This window comes from Sceloporus occidentalis, unplaced genomic scaffold (assembly GCF_023333645.1).
Source record: "Sceloporus occidentalis isolate IW3139 unplaced genomic scaffold, rSceOcc1.0.p SCAF_12, whole genome shotgun sequence".
Taxonomy (NCBI): Eukaryota; Metazoa; Chordata; class Lepidosauria; order Squamata; family Phrynosomatidae; genus Sceloporus; species Sceloporus occidentalis.
Window position 1 is genome coordinate 19,165,929 of NW_028316992.1, and position 22,476 is coordinate 19,188,404.

Here is a 22,476-nt window from a genome sequence, read left to right on the forward strand (position 1 = left end):
CCGCGTATGACGCAGGTGCACTATAAATAAAATAATAATAAATAATAATATATTTAATGGGTGTCAGTGTGCTGTAGTGGTCTGAGCATTAGACTATGACTATGAAGACCAAGGTTCAAATCCCCATGGACACCCAATGCATGACCCTGGATAAGTCATACTCTCTCAACCTCAGAGGAATGAAAAGGCAAACCCACTCTAAATAAATCTTGCAAAGAAAACCATGGGATAGGTTCACCCTTGAGTTACAATAAGTCAAAAATGAATTCAAGGCACAGAACATCTAATTAGTATGTTCAAAGTTTTACTTTGATTATCAAAGTGGTTTCCTCTCCACAAAATTATAGAATTGAACGTCATCTGTATAGTTAGAGTTCAGGTACATTAGCATTCAAACAAATGGGGGTGTCTATCAATGAGAACACAGGAAAATGCACCCCTTCAAAATATCTCTGTGTTCAGTACAGTATATAGCAGGCCCTTCTGTTACGCATGGGATTTGTTCCGGATTCCCCCGCATACGGAGAAATCCGTGTATACTCGCACCCCATTGTAAACAATGAGGCGCATGCTTATGGCTTGGGGAAGCATGTGCGCCACGGTTGTGCGCACCATTCCTTTAATTGTTGCGGGGTTTCCATGTAAGCTGGAAGCTGTGCATAATGTGCCCATGTATGGCGCAGGCGCACTGTATAAACTACCAAATGCAATGAATTTATTAAAAACTCATTCATAGTAACGACGAACAGGCTTATAAAATTGGCCACAATCATAACCATATTGACATAGCACAGGAATCTTTATATTTGCCAAATAAGACTCAAATGCAAGAAATATCTATACTGGGTAACAGTCAAAAATTTAATATTCACTTGTACACAGGCTTATTATATATGAGGAAACGCTGTCCAAAGTGAAGAGGTACAATACAGGAGGAACCAAGTTTGCTTGGGATGACACTTAGTACGATCCTTAAATTTAAGAATACTTCGGAGCAGACAAAATTTGAGATCTCAAAAGATATATAGCTATAGCACTGCATATCCATGATTTCCCTGTAATACGCTAACAAGCTATAGAGAAAAAAGCAGCAATTAGAAAATGTGGTTCAACTATCATTAATCTGTATCAAAAGAATATAATGATGCACATTGTGCATCACTGAAATTATTCTCTATTATGTGTTTTCAGAACAGAAGTTGAGAAATCCCTTTGACAAACTAGTCTCTTATTAAAAACCAAAGGGAAGTGCTTTGATACCATCTGTGCAACATTAGCGCCTTCACCAAAGAATGATTAGTTTGTATGTTAAGCATTCAGCGCTGGGGGAATAAAAATTAGGAGAAATTTCCAGCTATTCAGACACTAGTTTTGAGCCATTATGAAAACCCACATTGTACATATGTGATGCTGCACAATCCACAACCAAAAGAGGTCAAAATCATCACCTCTGCATTGCAACCAACAGAATCTAAATTGGGACGCCTGTAGTGTCTAATTTTTTTTTTGTCCTGTCCACCTGGACCAGCATGTGCTTAAAAGGATGTGGTCAACACCTGTATCTCATTTCTAAGAAACAAAAAACCATTCCAGCACTTCATTAAAGTAAAACTGTGTTATGAAGAATAACGTAGATTGTAAGTAGTGCCGGAAAAGTTTATAGCAGACAATTGTCTCTCTTTAAAGTATGCTGAACCAAGACAGAAAAAAGCTAAAATAGTTGAGAAGCTCATTCTGCAAAGGGGGAAAAACATTACTATAAATCAGAGTTCTTTATCTGCAGGATGCCACATACTATGTCCCTCAATTCAACAAGTTCTTCCTAATTACCCACTTTAATTACAATAATTATACACTTTGGAGTAAATGCAGGTAATAAGGTTCACTCGGAAAGGATACTGTCAAAGACAGCAGAACGAAAAGCCTCGCAGCATAGGGAAATGACAAAGCCGATAATGACAATAATTTTGAAGAGCTGTTTACCTTCTTCTTTCAGTGATGGGGAAAAGGGGGAGAGGGCTTGCGTATATTGAAGAGAGGGGAGGAGAGCAGTGTCAAACAAGAATTGGTACTGCCGAATACAGCTCAAAGAAAACAAACTGGGAATTGCTTGTTGAGTAAGGTGTTACTAACAGTCTTGTGGATCAGCTACCTCCTAGGCCACTCAGCTTACTACAGTCCCCCATTTGTCTATCAGCTCAAGAGGTTAAAAGAGGAAGCAAAATAGGGTCCCCCTGGATAATCAGTCTTTTCTTTTTTCTTTCTTTTGAAATTATAACCATTACAATCATTTCACACACCTCCAACTTGGACATGCAAACACTTTAAACACTGACAGATTTACAAGAACCTTTCATGTACTTGGAGGGGGCATACTAATGTTCATGAAATATTCTCTCAAGATGGCCAGCATAAATACACATGGGTGCGGAAAACAAATGAAATATAGAAAGTGAGGTATTTATTCAAATAAAATGCAGAAAGAACTGTCTGTGACAATTATGTGACAATGTGTGAGAATGACAGCCACTTGAATCCCACTTTGGGAGAAAGGTGGGCTATAAATCCCATAAATAAATACAGTTATAGGTCTAATATATGCAAGAAAAGTGAATTAACATAAAAATCAGCAGTAACTAATGATAAAACATCCTACAATGCACTGATGCCAATACTCAGTCCAGAGGTGAGACAAATAAACGTCTCGATAAGGCGTAATTCAGCAATATTATGCAGGGATCTTTATGTGTGGTTCCTGTGTTCAAGAACAGCACTCTCTTTGTTCTCCTTTTCTGAGTCTAGTAGGCCGATCAAGTGCAGGAACAGAAAGGTTTAAAGTAGAGGTGAGCAAAGTGTGGCACATTGGCCATTTTTGTGGACCCCAGGGTCTCACAGGACTCCACTATTACCAGGGACAAAATGTAGGACAAATTCGAGACCAAACTGTAGGGCAACTGCAGGACAAAACGCAGCCCAAAATGTAGGACATTTAAGGTCCTCCCTTTTTCTTAAATGCCCTATATTTTGGGCTGAGTTTTGTCCTGCAGTTGTCCTACAGGTTGGTCTTGAATTTGTTCCACATTTTGTCCCTGGTAATAGTGGACAGTTATGGCAACCCTACCCAGGAGCCACAAAAGATATATTTTTTTGCCTCAAAATGTCTTCTAGGTGCCAGGAAGGCCCAGAAAAATGGTAAGTATGCCCCTGTGTCCTACAGAGGGCATTTTGGGGCAAAAAATATTGATATTTTTTGTGGATGTGATGAGTGGTGCAGCCCTTGAGGCTTTCCTGGGGTGCTAAGGCAACCGCCTGGCCTTCCACTGTTGCTCACATCTGCTTTAAATCCTACCTTTCCATGTGATGGTGTTCTCATCAAAATCTGCTATCCCACAGCTGTCTTAAGCAAGACCGACTTAAGAAATCCAACCATGGGTCTCCCCTTTTGAAGTTTATACTCATTGATACTGTTTTTTTAAAATCTACTTATTCTCAAAGGTCAGGTCAGTTCTACCAGATGAAGGACCCATAAAGGAAAAGGCAAGCATTCTTGTGCAGTCACTACCCTGGTTTGCACTTCAGGCTAATATTGTAACTTTGGCTTAACTAACCATGCTGTGAATCAACCATATGCCTGCCACTCACACACAGACAGACCCCTTAGTACTGCTTCACTCCTCCCTTTGTGCAAGCAACACAACAAGCCAGGAGAAAGCACTTAAGCATAGCTTCTGGTTAACATGAAAACATTTTTGGGAGAAAGGTGGGATATAAATTCATTAACTAAATAAAACGAGGAACTATGAATAACTGTTTCCAAATAAACTAGACTTGCAAACTAACTTTAAAAGTTGATGTAAGGTTGCCTTACAAATCCTCACTTGTTTGGAAGCCTTATAACTGGAAGCTTCATTTAGGAGCTGAACCTGAGCTGGTTTCCCCATCAACTTGAAAGATGGCTGTATATGCAGCTGCCTGTCCTGGTTCCCTGTTATGTGCAAAAACCGCAGAACTGCAGATTTTATGTAAGTCATTACTTTGACAAGACAGTCTCTATGTCAGCAAAAACCCAGGGTAAAGATTTTGACAAAACAAGTGTTCATTGTTAAAACAGCCACACTACGGTTCAATACTAGCTCAATCAGGAAAGACATTTAAGTCTTCCCTACTCTGAATCTAATTAAATGTAAATTAAAATGAAACTTCCTGTTCCAATTACTTAATTAATGTATTGTGACTGTCACCTGAAGACAGTTTCCTAACACTTGACTTCTCAGCTTTAATTTTCAAGATGCTTAGCAGTCATCTTAAGAAGGTAACATCCAAATTCAGCTAGATGAAAAAACTGAAGAATCCTTTCAATTTAGATTTTTAACAACAGAAGCTTCACATTAGCAGGCAGTAAGGGTTTGTTTATTTATTTATTTATTCATTCTGCAAGAGAAAAACTAATAAATAGGTCAAGCATGTCATTCTGATAATGCAAAGAATGCACAATTACACAACAGCACACAAAAGATATGGATTCAATCTCAGGCTTTGTCACAGATAATAGTTCCAAAGACAAGACAATCTTCAAGTAAATAGTTCTGAAAGGTATATAAGATATGTTGGCTAGGATCAACACACATAATAGGATCTGTAATGATTTTAAAGCAAAAATAAAAGTGTCTTGAGTTGTCTTAAACACCAGCAATTTTAGTTTCAGGATGAATGAATTCATTTCCTCATCTAGTAGGTACAGTATATATCTTTACAATTCCAGTTCTATACAACTGAAATTGTAAAGCTAATTTTCAAACACCCTGTATGTTCATGTGGATTTAGAGGTGAGGAACCTATTAGAAAAGGTTAAAATAGCAAGCCAAATGTAGCCTCTGACAATTCAACTGAAGCTTAAATGTATGCTAAATATGTACAATGACCATTCAAAACAGCAGAAATCATCACTAATAAATCAATTTATATGTACTGTGTGGTACAAAAAACTATGGTCTCTATTCAAGCCAAATGAGCAGAAACACTCTGTTATTAATTCTTGTTAATCTGCTTAACATTCAAGTCCAAATTTCCTCTGTTGGAGAATTACAACTTTCAGGTCACTAGCTGAAGATCTAAGGGGCTTAAAACATTATGTTAGTAGTTTTTAATGACAAATTTGTATCTGTTTATTCTTTGTAAAGAGCAGGGGTGGGGACACACAGCTCTCGAAATGCTGTTAAAATGCAACTCCTCACTACTGGCTGTGCTAACTAGGGCTGCTGGAAGTTGTGGTTCAACACCTGGAGAGCCACATGCCTTGCATATCTGGTACAGAGAACAACCAGATTCTCATATACAGAAAGCCAAAGGACACTGTAATAGTAGGTGATAGCATGCCTTGTATTAGAAGAAAGTAAATGAATAGGCCTGAGGTTACTGCTGCTGTTATTAGGTCCTCTCGTCATACCCAGTCTGGCAATAGATCTGAGACTCAACCAACTGAGAAAAAAATGCATTACTGTATATACTCATGTGTAAGTCTAGAAATTTTAATCAAAAAATTGAGCTCAAAAATCTGAGTCGACTTATCCATGGGTCAATGTAAATATTGTACTTGAACTATTATTAAAAAACAGAAACTATCCCCTGGTGAAAGGCAAGAGTGTTATCTGTCCAGGAAGCACTGACCTCCCTTTGTTCTCTTATCCATCCAGCCTTTAGTGTGAGCACAAACGGTTATATGTCTGCTGGAATTTTGTAACTTCTTTAGCATAGTTTTCTTTTGCTTACTCCTTTAGATCCTTTGCTGTGTGTCCCTAAGATCATAGCAAAATCCATAATTTGGGCCCCGAAACCTGCCCTTGACTTATACAGTCGGCCCTTCTTATACACGGATTTTTTATACACGGATTCAAGCATACATGGTTTGAAAATGTTCAAAAAAAGTATAAATTTCAAATATCAAACCTTGATTTTCCATTTTTTATACGGGACACCATTTTGCTATGACATTATATTTAATGGGACTTGAGCATACATGGATTTTGTTATACACAGGGGATCTTGGAACCAAACCCCAGCGTATAACAAGGTTCCGCTGTACATAAGGTTGACTTATATTCGAGTATATACAGTAATAGATGTGTTACTCCTTTATGTATCTTGCTATATAAGCCTCCTCAAGCTTTAAGATCTACAGAGGCACTTCTCTGTATCCTGCTGCATTTAAAGGCACAGTTGGCGGAAACATGGGAGTACGTCTTCTCTGTGGCTGCTCCCACACTTTGGATTATCCTCCCTAGAGAAGCTAGAATGGTTCCTTTATTGTTCAGCCCTTTCTTTCCAACAAGTATTTGAAAAAACGGAGTTTTATGATGCTGTACTATTTAATCTTTGTTTTGAAGTAACATACAAAATGGTTTTAATTCTGTTGTTATTTAATACCATTTTAATTTTATTTTTGTATGTTTTAAAACTACATGCCTACTTGAAAGCGGCCTTAAGTCCCAATCTGGTAGAAAAGATAAAAAATAAAGTGATGGATGGATGGCACTGGTACAGAACACTCTTTCAGTTCCCCTAAAGTTGCTCTTAACGATTGGAAGACGCTCTAGGAAAGAGATGGGCAATGTGTGGCCCTCCAGATGTCGTTGGACTACAATTTCTATCAGCACTCGCCACTGGCTAAGCTGGATAGGAAATGATGGAATTTGTAGCCAAGAGCATTTGGAGTCATACATGCTGCTCACTTCACTCTAGAACAATTGGATGGAGGACTGCAGTTAGGCATGGAGGTGGTTGGAAATCAAGTATCCAACCTTGTGCAAGCAGAAGCCCTTTCTCCTAGCATAAAACCACCACTGGATACAACCCTGTGACTGACAATCCAACCTCTAACACTTAGGAGGTATACAAACATTGTACCAGAATCTGTTTTGGGCAACTTTTGAATGAGTTTCCAAAAGTTGGGGTAAATGCTGCATCTTTCGATCCCCGTAGCAAATGGCCAGTGAGCTGATTTCAGAGACTACTTCAGGGAACTAGTGTATTTCTAGGTACCAACTATATGCTAACATTGCTGTTCCTGCTACTAAAGAATTTGCTTTTGACTCCTCCCACCTACAGGAGAGTCACTTAAGAGGTTAGTTCAACAGATCTCATGAACAAGTGGTTATGAATGCTTGATCCATGTAACATCAAACCACAAAGATTTGTGCAAAACCTGGAGCCTCTTTTCCATGGTAAACAAAGTGTCACATCAATCTCACACAAGTCCCCCTCCTTCCTTGGGGATTCATCATTTGAAGGGCAAATAATATTGAAGTATCCCAATAAAACAGAGCAAGAGATTTCCTATGAACACTCAAAGGTATCAGATGCTAAGCATTATTTTTGATCAAATTATTTCACAGGAAAATCATGAGCTTTTGTAGGGCTACCACGTGTACCAATAGATATTGGAGTGGACCAGAACTTTTTAAGGATGCAGTGAATTCTTTCATCTTCTAACACGGTCACATCATCTAATTTTTGTGTTTGCACCCATCTTCTTTAAAGTAGTTTGAGGCAAATTTAAGATTATTCCCTTTTCATCAGCATGACTGTTTCATCAGACAGCATGTCTTGGCTAAGGCCACCCAGTGAGCCTCATGGGAAATGGAAGAAGGATTATGTAATATTAATTTGCCCAGACTTGCAGCAATGGGGAAAAATCATTTTTGGTGATATTACCAAGCACATTAAAATGTTCTTATTTGGGATAACACACCAACTACAGCACTCAAGATCATGAAAAAGATTTCCTGATAATGCTCATCAGCTTATCATCTTCTCGGCTGCTAATCAAACATAGTAAACAGATCTGTATCTAACACTCTCCAAGAAAGTCAGCGACAACTGAGAGCACAGCATGAAACATATTTGGAGCAACTGGGTACCCTCAAGTATGAAAAATATTTGGGGCAAATCTCATCCTGATTTCTGTATGATATCTTCACCAATTCTCTCTCTCTCTCTCTCTCTCTCTCTCTCTCTCTCTCTCTCCCCAAACACACACAGCCACACACACCGTATATACTTGTCTATAAGCCTAATAATTAATGCCCAAAAATTGAGACCAAAATCCCAGGTCAACTTATTTATGGATCACTATGGAAACATGATAGCAGCTCTTTCAGATTGCCCCATGCGGTGCGGAGGTGTTTAGCAAGAAAAAGCCAAGCAGAAAGAGTCCTGGGTGATTGATTGATATTGCTGTTTGTTTAAGAGTCCCACTCCCGCCTGCATGTCTGACTGAAATGAAAGATGAAATGATGAAGAAAAGCTCAATCAGAGTCACTCTTGCCATAAGCACACATACACACACTGAAGGAGCCCCCAAGTTTTACCCTCAACTTATCCACAGGTGTAGCAGGGCCACAGGGGATGCCCCCAGCTCCAGGTTTCTTGGAGGGGTCCATGATGGGGAATAATTCCACACAACAAAAAAAAGGTAATGCTGATGAACTTTTAATATAACTAATAACACAACAGTTGACTCCCTGTTACTTCACCCAAACCTTTAGTGATTAGGGAATTTTACAGGTCCGACTCGGTGTCGAGGTCCTCCTCTTGGGCAGGCCAAATGCTCCCCGTGACCAATATCCCAGCCTCAAACCTCTCTCAGACAAACTCAGTGGTGAAGAGCGCAGGTAGGAGAACTCTGCTAGGAAACCTTCTTCCCCTGGGCTCCTCACAGCTTCGGGACCTCCACTCTCTCCCCAGTGAAGAACTCCCCTCCTGGCCAAGTCCTCGGTCTTTCCAGAACACCCTCATTTCTCCCTCCACGCAACCGCCTCACCGTCCTCTTCCACTCATGCCCTCTTCCCCATGTGCCTCGCCCTTTCCTCTTTATCTCCCAGCCCGTCCCCTTTAGGAGCTGTCTCTTGGAGCCTCTCTCCTTCCCCTTTCACTCTAGGGATTGCCAGTCCTTGTAGTCTCCCATCAGGGCTCTCCATTCCCAGTGCTGGAGCCTCTCCTTTTCCGGGACAACCCTCCTTTGTCTTCCCAAAGACCTTCTCCTTGTCACAACAGGTCACGGCATAATTTTGGCCCCCAAACCTGACCTCGACTTATACATGAAGTCAACTTATAGTTGAGCATATACAGTATATATTTGTGAGGTTTTCTTGGCAAGATCTGTTCAGAGAAAGTTTGCTATTGACCTCCCCTGAGGCTGAAGTCACCCAGTGGGTTTCATGGCCAAGGTGCGAATCAAACCCTGGTCTCCAGAGTTGCAGTGCAATACTTAAACAATTATGCTGCACTGGCCACAACTATTTTGCAGTATGCCACATCTCATTTATTAAAGTGATGTCATAACTGGAAACATGTCATACAGATGTATAATATACTGAGTTACCTATAAACTATGTTTGTTGACATGAAAATCCAAATGCCCACAATATAGAAAGCATCTACGAAGTCCACCTAACCACAGGACTTATGTAGCCACAGCAAGAGAATGAACTGTGGAAGCAGGTCCTTGCTGGGAACAGCTAATGGGCAAACTGACCCTGAGAGCCTTAAAGAAACACAAGAATTTGGAAAGCCTGTTATTTTACACTAATATGTCAGGTAGCAGTCCAACAGACACCTGCAAAATGGGACATTTTCATTTAAATTCAGCAGAGATTCTGGTGAATTGCAGATATAAATACTGCATTAGCCTTTCCCCTCTATTTCAAGGAAGATCCTCAATGGATTTGAGAAAGGAGAAGAACTTAGTCATTCATATTCTGCTGTAAAATTCCCTGGCCTGCATTACACTGTCTTTCAGAAACCTGTCTTTTTATCATCCCAACCTCCAGTCCCTCTCTTCTTTCTTTTCATCATCTTACACATAGACACATTCCTTTGTTTGGCTTACCTGAAAAGTCCCTACCCTGCAGACTCTGCAGTTTGCTATACAGTTTGATGATGTTGTCCAGCTGCCTGTTCACCTTCACATCTCGTACCATGGCTGGCACGTGACACACTGGGCAGGCTGTGCCAATGCTGTCACCTACACATGTTCTGAAAAGGAAATATAACCATAAGATTATCAAATGGAGGACCAGGAAGGATGAAAAACATAACATAAGGGGTGGAAAAAACTGTTTACATGAATGTTGAAGAATAGAGAAAAGCAAAGACAATCATTTCAATTTTACTTAAAATGAATGAGAGGTTAGCAGACATTTGGTGCAACAAGATAAAACTCTAGATTTCAAGTTTTGCCACCTAGTAAGAGATAGTTAGGACTGTCAAATAATCTGAATGATTGACCACATTTGCACATTATGATTGACTACAAATTAGTGCAACACTAATAAAAATAAGCTTCAATGAGCCTCATGCATCCATGTTTCTTCCACCCACTCAATCCAAAAGATAGCTTCAGAAACCTGTATTTTTTGTTTCTCGTGCCAATTCTGAACCATTGTTTCTAAAGCTACCTTTTTAAGCATTAACTATAATTAAAGTCCAGACAGCATGGCAAACTGCAGTTAATTAAAAATGAAAGTAAAAGCTTACAAAACCTAAGTGAACAGAGTGTAAGAGAACAAGAACAAATTCACCCCTGCCTGCCTGTGTCACATTAAACTATGGTTTAGCATGGCACACTAATGCTCCACTAACACACTGCAATAAAATTATTAGAATAATGTTTTGAGCATGTTTCTCTGAAGCCTTGTGGATTCCCTTAGGCTTCTACCTGAGCAGGCTGGGACGCTTGGAGGCCATATAAGCACAGCTGTTGCCATCACCCAATGATTCAAACCCCCTTTCCTAGTAACTTAAGTGGGACGTTACTGGGTAAAACTGCAATTTCCACCTCTGACTGCAGAGATTTCCCTCCCCCCACGTGAAGAGTGTGAATGATAGACATACTATAAGGAAAAGCTTTATTCTCAGAAAGAAATCTACATAAACAAAAGATAAAGGGCACCTTCCCTTCAAACACATTTATAGAGTAGTCTAGATCACATTCAGCAAAGATCACAAAATAAAAATCAGTCCTCACATTGCTAAACTATTCCCTAGCTACTCTCTACTACGAATAGAATTTGGAGTCCTTGATATTCATGCGGATAGCTAGGAGTCTAGGAGGAACAGAACACTTCTGTCTCAAAGAGTCCCTTTGTTGTTCTTTTTGCCTTGTGGCTTTTTATAACCTCTGCAGAGAATGATCTTGAAGATTTGTGCTTCTGCCCAAGTGGCCACCTCACTGGGCAGTTGTCTCTCTTGACCATGACTTCTTCATGAAGCTGACTCCAATAAGTGCAGCTTATACCATCACATCATTAACTCTTTGTTTACCTAAAGGAAAGAATCTTCCCAGAAGACTATCCCTCAGTTGTGTTGCCCAGATAATGGGAGAGCCTATTATCAGTTTCAATCTCTATTTAACAATAAATAAAAATTATTTTGCTATGACAATAAAGGTGTAATGTACAACACAGAGACAGTGGAATACTAGAACCCAGGGTCCTCCAGTGAAGATGCACTGTTAAACTAAGGAATTTGCTACTGCAAGATACAGTGTGGCTCACCAACCTTTACAAAGGGTTAGAAAATCCATGAAGGATAAAGCTATCAGTGACAACCAGTTGTAAAAGCAGTCTGGTGTCTCCAATATTGTAAATGGAATATATTTCTGAACAGCAATTGCTAGGTAATACAAGTAGGATGGTGCTATTTTGCTCATAAAAATCTTGGGAGCTTCTCAGAGGTCTCCACTTGGTTTCTGCAAGAATACATCGTGGATGAGACAACTGATCTTTCACAGGACTTCTTAAATTTTTGGATAAAATAGTAGGCCCTAGATTAAGCTTAAACCCCACGGTAACAAAAAGGAGGAAAGTTAACTTTGTATGCATTATATATTTTCTTTTTTAAAAAAAACTGGCACACAGAGGCTCTTGAGTAAATATGGCTGATACCAAAGTAATCAGCTGGCACATCAAAATGAATATTGTCAGAGAATGACAACAAAAACATGCTTTGCTTGCTACAAGCTTAGATTTTCAGCAAGATTCTGTCCCTCTAGTGAGGTCTAAATGAGGTCTTAACCTCCATTAGAAACTCCTGGTGCTACTACAGTGATTTTAAAGCCAAGTATTTCAAGGACAAACTCAAAGGTCAGAACGTGCCTGACTTTGGGAGGTGTGTCATGCCTCATTTCTACCAGCTATAGTGAGCTTTCAGAATTTGCCTGTGCCCAAATAGCAGTGCCAGGGAAACCAGTTTCATTTCAACCTCCAGAAAGAGACCATGGTGGCCACAGAACCCTTTTGATTCCCATTACTGTCACTGCATTGTTTCCATACACTTCCCTTATGCATCATAATCATTTCACACTTCCCTCCCTTCTTCAGACATGTTAAGAGTTCACTCCATACTACTATTCTGATCTGACCTGCAGCAGACTAGGTTTCGAAATTAACTGCAGTTGACTAAGCTACTCTAAGTAGTAGTCAAGACTATTGCAGTCAAAGAATCAGCTATCCCATCTGACCACAAAACTATTAACAAGGGCAAAGAGCAGAACAGAGCTTTGCTTTCCAGGCCAAGAGATCTCTTCTTGTTAGAACAGCTGTTTATCCAAGACTGCCTAATGTAACCACTGGGGAACAAATGCACCAGAGTTTCTTAGATATCTGGGGAAGCAAACACAGCCTATTAAAAGCAAGCTGCAAAATGCAAACTGAATCATCTGCTGATTCAGGAAGAGACTGTTGAGTTTTGTCAATCAGGAGCTCCCACCCCCAACTCCTCCAGATGCTGATCTTTCCTTGAAAGGCATACAAACCTTTGGGAGTGTCCGGCAACAATTTGGCTTTCACATTAAGAGATAAATGACAGAGTTTGGATTCTGAAAGAAATTTCTACTACCTATGATTGGATTTCCTAGTAATGCTCTGTGAAAAGATATACACCCTCAAAGTATTATGCTATAGGCTGGATCCTCTGTTCTGTGTATATTCTGCAAAATTTAGGCCCCTGGAACCTGTATACTAGAAGATGAAAAGAAAATGGCATGACTGGAAACTTCAGAGTAAAAAATAAAATGTCTGTGTGATAGACAGCAAAGTATTAAAAGCACAGTCTTACTATTTAGTTCTAGCTATTCATCTGCTTAACCCAAAATATAAGATATAATGCATGTAAGAAAAGATAAAGAAAAGGAGTCTAGAGACAAAAGTAAACAATAAACAAGAAAACTGAAGGCAAACTTAATTGTTTCCATAGTCTTTAATCAAACTGAGTCATACATGATGCAATCATCTGAACACAAGTAACCAGAATAACAGTGGTCAGTGATACTCTTGGGAAATTGGTTAATTAGGGTCTAGGAAAATCTAATTTCCAACAGGAGGAGAAAAATCTTTCTTGAGAGTTAGTGGGGATCAGTTAGGCTCAACTCTCACACAATATGAAAGCTACCTTCCAAGACACAAAGATAGGCTCTTTATGACAACCTTCACATCAAGCTGTCTCTGACAAACTTTATGCTTTATGCTGCTGATGTTGTTCTTGGCTGGTAAATAACATCAGAATGCTGGAAAGAGAAAGAGTGAGACAAGAGCCGCTTCTCTAAATCTTATATGGACTATTAGTCCTGTATTAAGTTATGATCTTCTCCATGGGTGCCTGTTTAGAGGTACAAGAGATGATATATCAAATTCCTCAGCATATCATTATGTTATAGTGCTATATAAGAGGTTTAATTCTTTACCAGTGCAAGTCTACACGGCTGGCTCCTAAGATGACTAGGCTGTGATTTGTTGGATTCCTTACATACAATATAATGTTTATGAGGTATTGTGCCAAGACAATGAGAAGTCCATGTATTTCCCCATGAGAGGTGTGGGTGTGTGTGTACACACACGCACATGCACACACACAAAGAGTGGGTCCAGGATGCCCTGTAGGTACCAAAATCCGTGAATGCTCAAGTCTCACTATAAACAGTGCTGTAGTAAAATGGTATTCATAATATCAAATGGCAAAATCAAAGTTTGTTTTTGGAATCTGTATATTTTTTGAATATTTTCAAGCCGTGGATGGTGGAATCTATGAATAAGAATCCGTGGATACAGAGGGCCGATTGCGTGTGTGTGTGTGTGTGTGTGTATTATTGTCCCAGTGCCGCCAAAAGCCAACAAACCCAGAGAGGATTAGAAGGCGTGTGGTGGGACACTCAAGGGGAATGCTTGGAGCACAGTCCCCAGCCAGGCATACGAGAGAAGGCCGATGAAGGGTTCCCCAATAAGTGTTATGGGAAAGTTCTGCACCCGGAAGATAACAACCCCTGAAGGACAACAATCAAGAAAAAGGAAGTGCAACCAGTGTCATGATATCCTGAAGTTAAGGACTCTTGGTTCAGTTATTCTATTGTAAAGGAGAGCTTAGAGTTAATCCTGGTGGGAAGTAAAGTTTGTTCAGCAGCAATTTCTTCGTCTGCACGTGTGTTTGTTTTCTATGGACGCTAAGGGAGCCGCCTCTTTGCCTGGGCCTTTGGCCCCTCAACCCCCACACATGCTACTATGTTTATATTAATAAAATAGCCTAAAAGATTATGCTTGTCCCTCCACATTCACTGGGGTTAGGACTCCAGTGAATATGGGAAAACCGCAAATTAAAAAAAACACTATGTTTTTATCTGGGAGAACACCTCTCTAGAAATCTCTAGATCCTCCAGTGCAATTCTGTGGTCAACATCTGCCAAATACTGACCATAGATTAGCACTGAAGGAGTTACAAATGCCTAGTGGATTTTATTAATATGTTCTCTCTAGGGATCTCTAGGTCCTTCCATGCAACCTTTGGTTAAAGTTGACCACATTGAGCTGCACTGGAGGACCTAGAGATTCCTAGAGAGAACATATTAATAAAATCCGTGAATAAGCAAATCCTCAAATGTCAAAGCCACAAATGTGAAGGGACGTACTACGTTGCATGCTTATTGTTTCATGTTAAATATCCTGAAATTTTAAGAGTGCTTGAGAGGAATACTGATGTTAAATGTATCTATCTGTGCTATACTGATGATCACAAATTGGGGGTTTATGGAGCTAGGTGATGAGAGCGACCTCCAGATAGAGGTTAGCTGAAAAGCAGCCAAGAACCCTCAGCAAAAGAGATGGGGGTAAGAACCCATGCCTGTTTTAAATTTTTGCTTCAGCTATTCAGAGTACTGGGAATGAAAGAAATATTTTCAAATCACTTCTTATAATGTCCTCCCCCCCTCAAAAAACAAAACAAAACAAAACAAGAATGAGGCATGGCCAAGACCCATGGCATTGCCCATAAAGACCTCTGAGGCCCACAACCTGACAAGAAGACTATCACTTTTTTTCCAATCCTTTTTTTTTTTAAAGTTAACCAATGAAGGGGTCTGTGCAACCTATTTAACAAATGAATTGTCACTCTTGGAGGCTTCCATGAGAGACACTTCATCTTTATTTTATTTTATTGTTTGCCAGAAGGGCAGTGTACCAAAATAGCCTTGGAGGATCACATATGGTCCCAGGATGCATACAGTCCCATGCCTACTGTTGATAATACAGAGCTAAATAGATAAATTAAGTTACTACGTCTTGCAAAAGTCTGAATAAAAACACACTTCATTTAAGTATAGGTATCCACACCTTACACTATAATTACAACTCTAAATTAAAACAATGTGGGTGAAAACTGGCTCTCAAAACAGAGGTTTTGTGTAGTTTTTTGTGGGTTTTTCGGGCTATGTGGCCATATTCTAGAAGAATTTATTCATGACGTTTTGCCAGCAGCTGTAGCTGGCATCTTCAGAGAATGCTGGCATGGAAGAGTGGGGTATATATACTGTTGGTTAAGAGGAAATGATTTACATGTTAATCTGTGTATTGTTCTGTGGTTGAAAGTCGAGGCCTCAGGGTGTTTATTTAATTACATTGTCTGCTGGGAAAATCACAGTGTCTCTCGTGTTCCTTGATTCATGTTTGAACACTGCATTTGGTGGTCCCTATGTAGACTTGCCCACAGCTGCACAGTATGCAGTAAACTTCTGTGGCCGTGAGAAGGTCTCTCCTGTCCTTTGCTGAGCACAGCATTTGCTGGATTTTCTTGGTCAGTTTGTAGATCATTTGGAGGTTGTGTTTCCTCACCACTTTCCCTATTCTGTCTGTGACTCCTTTGATGTATGGTAAAAATACCATCCCTTTGGGCAGTTGTTTGTCATTACTCCTATGAGTTTTTCTGAGTCTGGCAGCCTTTCTGATTTCTGAGCTAGAATTACCATTAGTCTGTAGAGCCCAGTCTAGGTGCTTCATCTTCAGGAAGTGGGGTTTACAGATCCTTTTTGACCGATCTACCAGTGTTTTTATTGTGCTTCTTTTTTGTTCTGGGTGATGGTTGGAGTTCTTGTGTAGGTATCTGTAAGTGTGTGTAGGTTTTCTGTATACTGTGTGTGGCCCAAACGTTGGTTCGGTTTGTGAATGACCAGGACAGCCAAGAATGGCAATGTTCCTTCCTTTTCATTTTCCGTTGTGAATTGGATGTTTGGGTAGATGTTGTTGAGATGGTTCAAAAACTTGGTCAGATCTTCTTCTCCATGGCTACAGATGGCAAAAGAACAACAACTTCAACCATCACCCAGGACAAAAAAGAAGTACAATAAAAACACTGGTTTAACTGGTATTTTATTTACATCCTGCCTTTCAGCCCAGAACTAGGACTCAGGATTGGTTACAAAATTAAAGCAGTTACAGATTTAAAAATACAGATTTCCATCACCCTAGAACATCAGCTTTCTTTCACTTCCATCTTCTGAGAGCACAAGCTCTTCTGCATTTGCATGTCATCAAACATGTGTCAAGAACTCTTGTATGCCTGTGGAAAGATGGAAGGTATTCTGTACTTCTCATGATGACCACATGCCTAGCAAAAAGGCATTAGCAACAATTTAAAATGGGTAGTGGTTTAAGGAAACAGGGAAGGCGCTCTCTCACCAATTTAGCAGTAAAGCCAAAAAGAAACAGCAGGAGCTGGAGTCATTTTGGAAAGTTTCCACAAAAGGAGTGATGATAAATGTTGCCAGGTGTCTCAGAGACTAGGTTTAATTGCTATCTTTTAGTGTAGTCGTTTTCAAGGCTCACTCCCCCCTCCCTTTAAATGCATCTTAACAATGCCATTGTCAAGAGTACTTTTGAAGTTAAACCCAAGGTTTAATGCCTGGGACAGCAGAAAAACCAGAGTAGCATGTAGGAGAAAGAATATATTCAGCCAGATGGCTGACACCTTTTGTTAATGGATGATTTTGTATTGATTTAGAAATATGCATGCTCTCATGCAATCTGGAATAGGTCTTGATGCAAATACTTGGAATTACTTTGTTTAGGCAATACCCTGAGTGGATAAACAACTGCTAAGCCATGTAATTCATTAGTCAGCTGCTAACCATTACAGTGATTCATCCTATTGTCCAAACCATTCATTCTTACACCTAGCAGTGCTCTATATTTTACAGCCTATAAGAATAGTTGGCTGACGGAAATGACTGTTTCACAGGCCGAGATATCATTATAGACAGGATAACCTTTTTTTCTGTTTTAAAAGCACAGAAAGTAGATTAGAGAGATTAAAATAAACAACCCAAACCATGGAAAAGTAAACAAATAAAGCAAAAACAGAGAAACAGTTCCTTTCAAATCAGCCACAAATTAAAAGACAAGAAACTGGCAGAATAAAACCACAGATTAAAATGCACACTGCAATGAGAAGGTCTTCAGATGTTCCGGAAAGATTTAGGGCACAAGATTGGAGCAAACCAATAGATATGACTTACAGGCAGAAGATATGCTCACAGCCTCCTAGGTTCACAGGTTTCTTCAGAATGTCATCACTGTCAAGGGGAAAAATACAGAAAGATATTACAATCACAAAGGTTAGTGGTATATATTTCCTTCCACTTTTAACTTATATATTTTATTTATTTTAATAATCTCGCTCCCATTAACAGCCCACCATTAAGCATTTGTATGACACTGCAGATAAAATCACTCAGATTTGCTCTGACTTGAGTGCTGTAGTTGATACCAGTCCAGCAAGTATGACCTTGGCTCCTGCTTTCCCTGTTTTATTGGATAGTATACAAATTGTGCAGCCTGAGGATGTGAACAGCATCCTTGGAGAGGTGAAAACCAACAAGTGCATACTGGATCCATGCACTTCCTGGCTTATAAAAGCAGCAGGAGGGCACTGGCTGAGCGGGTAAGGGCAATAGTGAAAGCCTCATTGCAGCAAGGTGGCTTTCTATCCTGCCTAAAAGAGGCTGTGGTGAGGCTGTTACCGGCAAAAGGGGGGGGGGGGACTATGAGCCAGTCTCCAATATCTCTTTCTTGGATAGGGTTTCAGACCATTTGGTGGCCACCCAACTTCAGGGGTTCCTGGGTAAAACAGGTTGTCTAGCTCCATCCAGTCTGGCTTCAGGACCAGTTACGAGATGGACATAGTTCTTGTCACCTTAGTGGATGACATTTACATGGAAGTGGACAAAAGTATTGGGGAATCCCTGTTGGTTCTGCCACATTTCTCAGCAGCTTTTGATACCATCAACCCTCTGGGCTTCCTTGCTGGGATGGGACTTGGGAGGCATTATTTTACAACAATTCTGGGCCTTCTTGGAGGCTCAGTTCTGTCCACCATGCTGTTAGTGTCTCTCTCTTTCCTTTGCATCTAATTCAGAAAAAGCAGTTTCAGTATTAAATGAGTAACTGTTACCAGTAACAAGACTGGATGAAGGCAAACATACTGAAGCTTAATCCAGGCAATACAGAGGCAATTGAAAGGCAGATAGAGAAACAGAGATTCAGCTCTGGGGAATTGCACTCCCCAGAGTGCACTCCACCTGAAATCTGAGGCTGGCATCTGTTCAGAAATTTCAGCAGATCCAAAAAGTTGCAGCCAGGTTGCTGACTGGGGCAGATTACAGTGGGCATATATACCTCCTCTGTTGAAACAGCTTCACTGGCTACTAGCTCATTTCCAGGCACAAGTCAAATAGTGGCTATCTATGATTTATTCAATATGCTGCCTTTCTCCCAAATTGGACCCAAGGCAGCTCACAAAAGAAGCTTAGGAACAACAATGATAAACAATATGATTTTAAAACGTAATTAGAATACTACATTAATGTTAAATCCTTAGAAATATTAAGTAAAACATCTAAAACCATTAAAAACATAGGCCTGTTACAGATTGCCAAAATAAAGCTGCTTCGGGTCTCTTTGGAGATATGCTGTTTAAATGATGCATGCATCTTAAGAATCTGGAAGCTGCACCAAAGCTGCACTCCAGTGCTTAGGAATGGAGTGTGGCTTTGGCGCGACCTCCGGACTCTTAGGACCCATGCATCATTTAAATAGCATACCTCCAAAGAGACCCGAAGCAGCTTTATTCTGGCAGTCTGTAACAGGCCACAGCAAAGCAAACACCCCAAAAAGAAGGCTCTCTGGACTCAATTAGGTATTAAAAACCTGCTTGAATAAGGAAAAAAAAATTGCCTGCTGGTGAAATGAGAGCAGGGAAGAGGGAATTTGGCAAGAGCCACTGAACGCTCACTCTCTTATGTCCTCACCAAGTGAGCCTATAATGGTGGTGGCATCAAAACAAATCCTTCCCTTAAAGGTTTTAAGCTTCTGGTAGGTTCATATGGGGAGATACTTTCAAATCTAAGCTATATATGGCCTATAAAGCCCAGTATGGCTTAGATCCAGACTATCTGAAAGACTGTGGGGCTATAGAGATGGGTGGCTAAATGTCGCCCCTGTATGTCCTGGGTTGGTACCACAGCAGCCGCACACTGCAGCACCAACCCGCACACCAAACGTGGATGTTGGTACAAAACACACTGCAGAAATAATCCAGTTTCAGACTACTTTAATTGCCCTGGCTCAGTGCTAGGAAATTCTGGGAACTGTAGTTCTGTGAGACATTTAGCCTTTTCTATCAGGAGGTCTGGTGCCACAATAAACTATAAACTTCTGTATCCACAGAATCCTTATCCACAAATTCAACCATCTATAGCTTGAAAATATTAATATTATATATACACACACACACAAATTTCAAAAAACAAACCTTGACTTTGCTATTTTATAAAGTGGGTCCTTGTTATCTGCTGGGGTTTGGTCCCAGGACACCCCTCACAACAAAATTCATAGATGCTCAAGTTCCATTAAATGCAATGGCATAGTGAAATGATGACCCTTATATAAAATGGAAAATCAAGATTATTTGGAAGTTATGCTTTTTAAAAAATATTTTCAAGCCGTGGATGCTTGAATCTGTGGACAAAAAATCCAGAGATAAAGAGGGTTGACTGCATCATTTTACTATGCCACTGTATTTAATGGGACTTGAATATCCATGGATTTTTGGTATCTATAGGAAGCCCTGGCATCCAACTCCAGTGGGCCCACTGTAATAAAGTATTTTTAATCTGTATTGTTTTTAAAATTAGTGTTTCGATGCCTTGAGTCCCATTATTAAGAGAAAGAAAGGATATAAACAAATAAAATTAATAATTAATTAAATACAGTGGGCCCTTCGCATCCACTGGGGTTTGGTTCCAAGACCCGATGGATAACAAAATCCGTGGATGCTCAAGTCCCATTAAATACAATGGTGCAGTAAAATGGTGTCCCTTATATAAAATGGTGTCCCTTATATAAAATGGTTAGCTTTTTGGGATTTATACTTTTGAAGCCATGAATGCTTGAAAAAAAGGACCCATGGATACAGAAGTCCAGCAGTAATTAATTCATCATTAATAAAATAAATGATGATGATGATGATGATGATTATGATGATGATGATACAGCCTTTCCCATGCGCAGGGCCTGTTCCCATGAAAAAACACTTGTACCCCTCCACATTTGGTGGGGTTAGGGGTGAAGAACCCCCAAGAATGTGGAAAACCCACTATTCTTTATACCTAAGAGAACATTTCTCTAGGAATCTCCAGTCCTCCAACGCAACTCTGTGGTCAACATATGCCAGATGTTGAGCATAGACTCATGCTGTACAAATGCCTAGAGAAGTGTTTTCTCTAGGAACATCTACTGTATATACTCATGTATCAGTCTAGAAATTTAGGTCAAAATATTTACCCCGAAAAACCTGAGTCGACTTATCCATGGGCCAATGTAGGTACTGTATCTTAACTCTTATTTAAAAGAAGGAACCATCCCCTGGTGAAAAGCAAGAGTATAATCTGTCCTAAAAGCACAGACCCCCCCTCTACTCTCTCATCCATCCAGTCTTAAGAGTAAGCACAAAGAGTTACGTCTGCTGGAATTTTTTAAGTTCTTTTGACACTGTTTTGCTTTGCTTCATCCTTTAGATCCTTTGCTATGTGCCCCTAAATTTTATCCTTGACTTATCCACAGGTCATAGCAAAATCCATAATTTTGGCCCCAAAATTTGCCCTCGACTTATACATGAGGTCGACTTATAGTCGAGTATATATGGCAGGTTCTCTATGGTCAAACTTTATGTTCAACCTCTGGCAGAGCTGCGCTGGAGGACCTAGAGATTCCTAGAGAAAACATATTAACCAAAACTGCAAATAATCAAATCTGCAAAAGTCAAAGCCACAAATGTGGATGGACAATTGTATTGCTTTTTTATTATTATTATTTGTAAGCTGCTTTGTACCCCAATTTTGGGGGGAGATGGAATATAATAATAATAATAATAATAATAAAGTATTATTTAAACAGTGTTGAGTGTCTGAGGAGTGAGGAAAGACTGTGACAGGAGTCAATCTGTGAACAAGAGTAGGAAGAAACTCGAAGAGACACAGGACTAGTGAAAGAGGTTTTGTGTCCCAATTTTTTGGGGGGAAAGTGGGATACTATATATATATATATATATATATACACACACACACACACACACACACACATATATATATATATATATATGTACAGTGGGATATAATTTATACAAATAAATAAATATGTAGAGGGCAGATCTTGTAGCACATCTGAGACTCAATGAAAGAAAGAAGTTGGCAGCAGGAGCTTTCCTAGGCTTCAGTCTACTTCCTCAGATGTCTTTGGAGCATATCCAATAGATACAGATACACTGATAGGTAGCTGATAGATATAGATTATAGATATAGATGAGAGAGAAAGAGAGAGAGATGATAGATAGATCTACCATCTGAACTAAGACCGGAAACAGAAAATGCAGGCCTATGACTAACATCTTCCATTTCTTTCTCCTGTGTGCCTGAAGAAGAAGAAGCCAGTGTGACTTGGAAAGCTTGCACATGTAATTGTGCATTTTGGTTGTCCCAATAAAGGTATCATTGTTTGGATGTTACTGGACTTGCTATATGGCCAAAATGGCTAACCCTAAATGATAGATAGATGATAGATACAGATATAGCTAGATATATATAGATGATAGATAGATTGATTATAG

The 22,476-nt window shown here is 39.8% G+C and overlaps 1 protein-coding gene across 2 annotated transcripts in view; it reads right to left on the minus strand.

Moving 5' to 3' along the window:
- Window positions 1-22,476, minus strand: part of BARD1 (BRCA1 associated RING domain 1) — a 76,118-nt gene that overhangs the window by 52,326 nt on the left and 1,316 nt on the right. For both annotated transcript variants that reach the window (XM_089477740.1, XM_089477741.1), the window contains exons 2-3: window positions 17,831-17,887; window positions 9,887-10,032 (exon numbers count right to left, since the gene is read on the minus strand). In XM_089477740.1, the coding sequence (XP_089333866.1) occupies window positions 9,887-10,032; window positions 17,831-17,887 (203 nt within the window). The remainder of the gene's footprint in view (window positions 1-9,886; window positions 10,033-17,830; window positions 17,888-22,476) is intronic.